General features: G+C 48.3%; 1 protein-coding gene across 1 annotated transcript; it reads right to left on the reverse strand.

Annotated features, from left to right (window-relative positions):
• Window positions 1-19: 19 nt before the first annotated feature.
• On the reverse strand, window positions 20-2,458 carry DSN1 (DSN1, MIS12 kinetochore complex component; the record flags this gene model as incomplete). Its single annotated transcript, XM_010079217.1, has 8 exons — window positions 20-147; window positions 238-385; window positions 470-541; window positions 670-729; window positions 837-924; window positions 1,326-1,398; window positions 1,586-1,659; window positions 2,120-2,458. Coding segments are annotated over 8 exons (982 nt in total), but the record flags the coding sequence as incomplete, so codon positions are not given.
• Between the last annotated feature and the right edge of the window lie 95 nt (window positions 2,459-2,553).

The raw sequence follows: 2,553 nt of genomic DNA on the forward strand, positions 1-2,553 counted from the left end.
CCGTTAATTCCCCCGGTACCGGTCCACACACCCCCCCCACGGGACCGATTCCCGCTCACCGAGCTGCTCCGAGAGCTGCCGGAGGTACCGGTGGCTGTCCTCGCTGAAGCCCTGCAGCAGCTTCAGCGCTTGCTGGAGTTCATCCAGCTGCGGGGAAAAAAAAAAACAAACCCACAAGACAAAAATTTTTTAAAAAATTCAAATTTTTTGAATTTTTCAGGCCCAAAAGTAACTCACCCCAAGCTCGACGCAGCTCAGGACGTCCCGCTGCTCATCCAGGAGCTGCTGGTAGTTGGGTTTGGTGCCGAGGACGTGCGCTTGCGACGTCTGGAGGTAATTCGGGGGCTCGGTGCCAGCCCCGCTCCGCTTGCGCTCCTCCAGCTGCCTGGAAAAAAAAAACCAAAGTGACATCACATTGACACAACTCTGACATCATCACCGCGGGGTTTTTTTTTTTCCTTTCACACACCTGGAGATTTCTGCGGCGCTTTCCTGGTGGCGCAGCAAGAGCTGATCCCAGGCTTGGCATTCGGCGGTGAACCTGCGGGGAGAAAGAGGAGATCTACGCTCGAGCGTTCCAACCACAGAGGAAAAAAAAAACCTGAAAAAAAGTTAAATTCCCCCAAAAATATTCCCGCGGCGGCGTTGAGGGTCTCGGAGCGTGCGCACCTGGTGATGTACTCCTTCACTTGCGCCACCGATTCCTCCAAAGCCGTGTCCAGAGAAATCCTAAAGCACGGACACGACACAGGAGAGATTAATTATCGCAGGTTAATTTTGGAAACGAATCCGCATCCGCGTACGCTCCGCGGGGGATGAGTTCGGTGTGGCCTTACCCTTGAGGGTTTTCCACGCAGCTCTTGAGCGTTCCGTCTTGTTTTAATTTCTGCACGTAACGCTTCAGGTCTTCCGACACCGAGTGCGCTGGAGGGGAAGATAAAATTAAAAAAAAAAAAGGATAAAACAACCGCAGAGAAAATTACCCAGCCACGAAGCTGTCTCATCACATACGGCTCCAGTTCCTTGTCAGAAAACATTCTAGTTTTTATTTCACAGTTTCGGAAGCGATAACTCATCTCTACGACAAGTTGGTTTCAGTATTTCCATTTCTTTTCCCTCCCAGGAAAAAAAAAAAAAAAAAAAAAATCCCTCCCATCTTAAAAAAAAAATTTTAAAAACATTTCCCCCCCATCTTAAAAAAAATCATTCACGTATTTTTCGCCGCACCCACCCCTCCCGTCCGGTTTCAATTTAGGAGGATGAGAGGGAAGGTCGGGATTTTCGAGCGCGGGATCGTCCTCGCTTGGTGGTATCTCACACCTTACCGTTGGCTTTGAAAGCCTCGGGGTTAAAGCCGTCGGTCTGCTTCAAGACGTGTTCGAGCTTCTGCGCAGAAAACTAAAGGAAGAGGGAAAAGAACGTCTGAGCGCCCGGGTTGTGCCGCAAAGCTCGTGGGAGGATTAATTACCGAAGGAGGACGGAGTCTCTCCTCCCCTGATGCGGATTTTAGAACTCAAAATATCACAACAGTGGCAGAAGAAAGGCAGGAGAAAAAATAATTTGCTTTTAAAAGAGAGAATTTTACCTGGAAACTGGACAGCAGCAGCGTAGAGAGCCGGTCAGTCTCCGGCAGATCCAGGCTAATTGATTTGCTTAATTCTGGGGGGAAAAAAGAAAAAAAAAAGAATAAAATTGTTTAAAAACAAATTCACACCAAGCTACAAGCAGCTGGAATGTTCCAGAAAGACCCTAAAAGGAGGAGTGTGGTTTGCAAGAGAGGGAAGAAGCAGGGAAAAGAGGGAGAAAACAGAGCTCCTAACAAGGAAAAAAAAAAAAAAAATCACATTTAAGGCTCAAACACAGAAATAAAAAATCAGAGAGTGCAAACCCCTGGTCTACAGAAGCCATTCCTGCAGCCCCTCCTTTTATCCTCCAAATACCTGGACCCCTGAGGTCACTGCCAACACGGACATCAGCAGCTACTCGTTAGGAATAACGCAATTAAGATTGTTAATTACCCTAAAGGTCATACCCTGAAATTAAAATTTCATTTTTCTGCAGGCTGCCCTACAAGTTTCGAACGAGAGAGCTTGATAAAGGGAAAGCGCAGAGCACGAACCAGTGACATCTTGGTGAACAGGAGGCAGAGATTTTCGGCGTTTCGTCCCCTTCAGGCTCGAACGACGCCAAGAGCGCCGCTCGGCTCGAGGAGTGGGGCTGAGCGCTCTCAGGGACAAGTTAAACGAACTCATGATATTGTCCTTCCTGGGACTGCTTCTCCGGAGAGACAGCCTCTTGGGATTCGATCCGAGGGAGCTTTTCCTGAGGCCGGGACTTCCATGGGATCTTTTTCTTATACCTGCTCTGGTTGTCTCATGGGCACTAATGTTCTTTTTGCTCACTGCAGTTACGTCTGGTGGCTTTAGGAACTGCTCAGGCTTCTCTCCAGGGTCAGGATCTGAGGAAAAACAACACAAAATCAGCACTTTACCAAGGTAAAACGAAAGGAAAGTGTCTTCCCCAGGGATTCAAAACCCCTGAACTTTTTTTTTG

This window comes from Pterocles gutturalis, unplaced genomic scaffold (genome assembly GCF_000699245.1).
Source record: "Pterocles gutturalis isolate BGI_N339 unplaced genomic scaffold, ASM69924v1 scaffold43638, whole genome shotgun sequence".
Taxonomy (NCBI): domain Eukaryota; kingdom Metazoa; phylum Chordata; class Aves; order Pterocliformes; family Pteroclidae; genus Pterocles; species Pterocles gutturalis.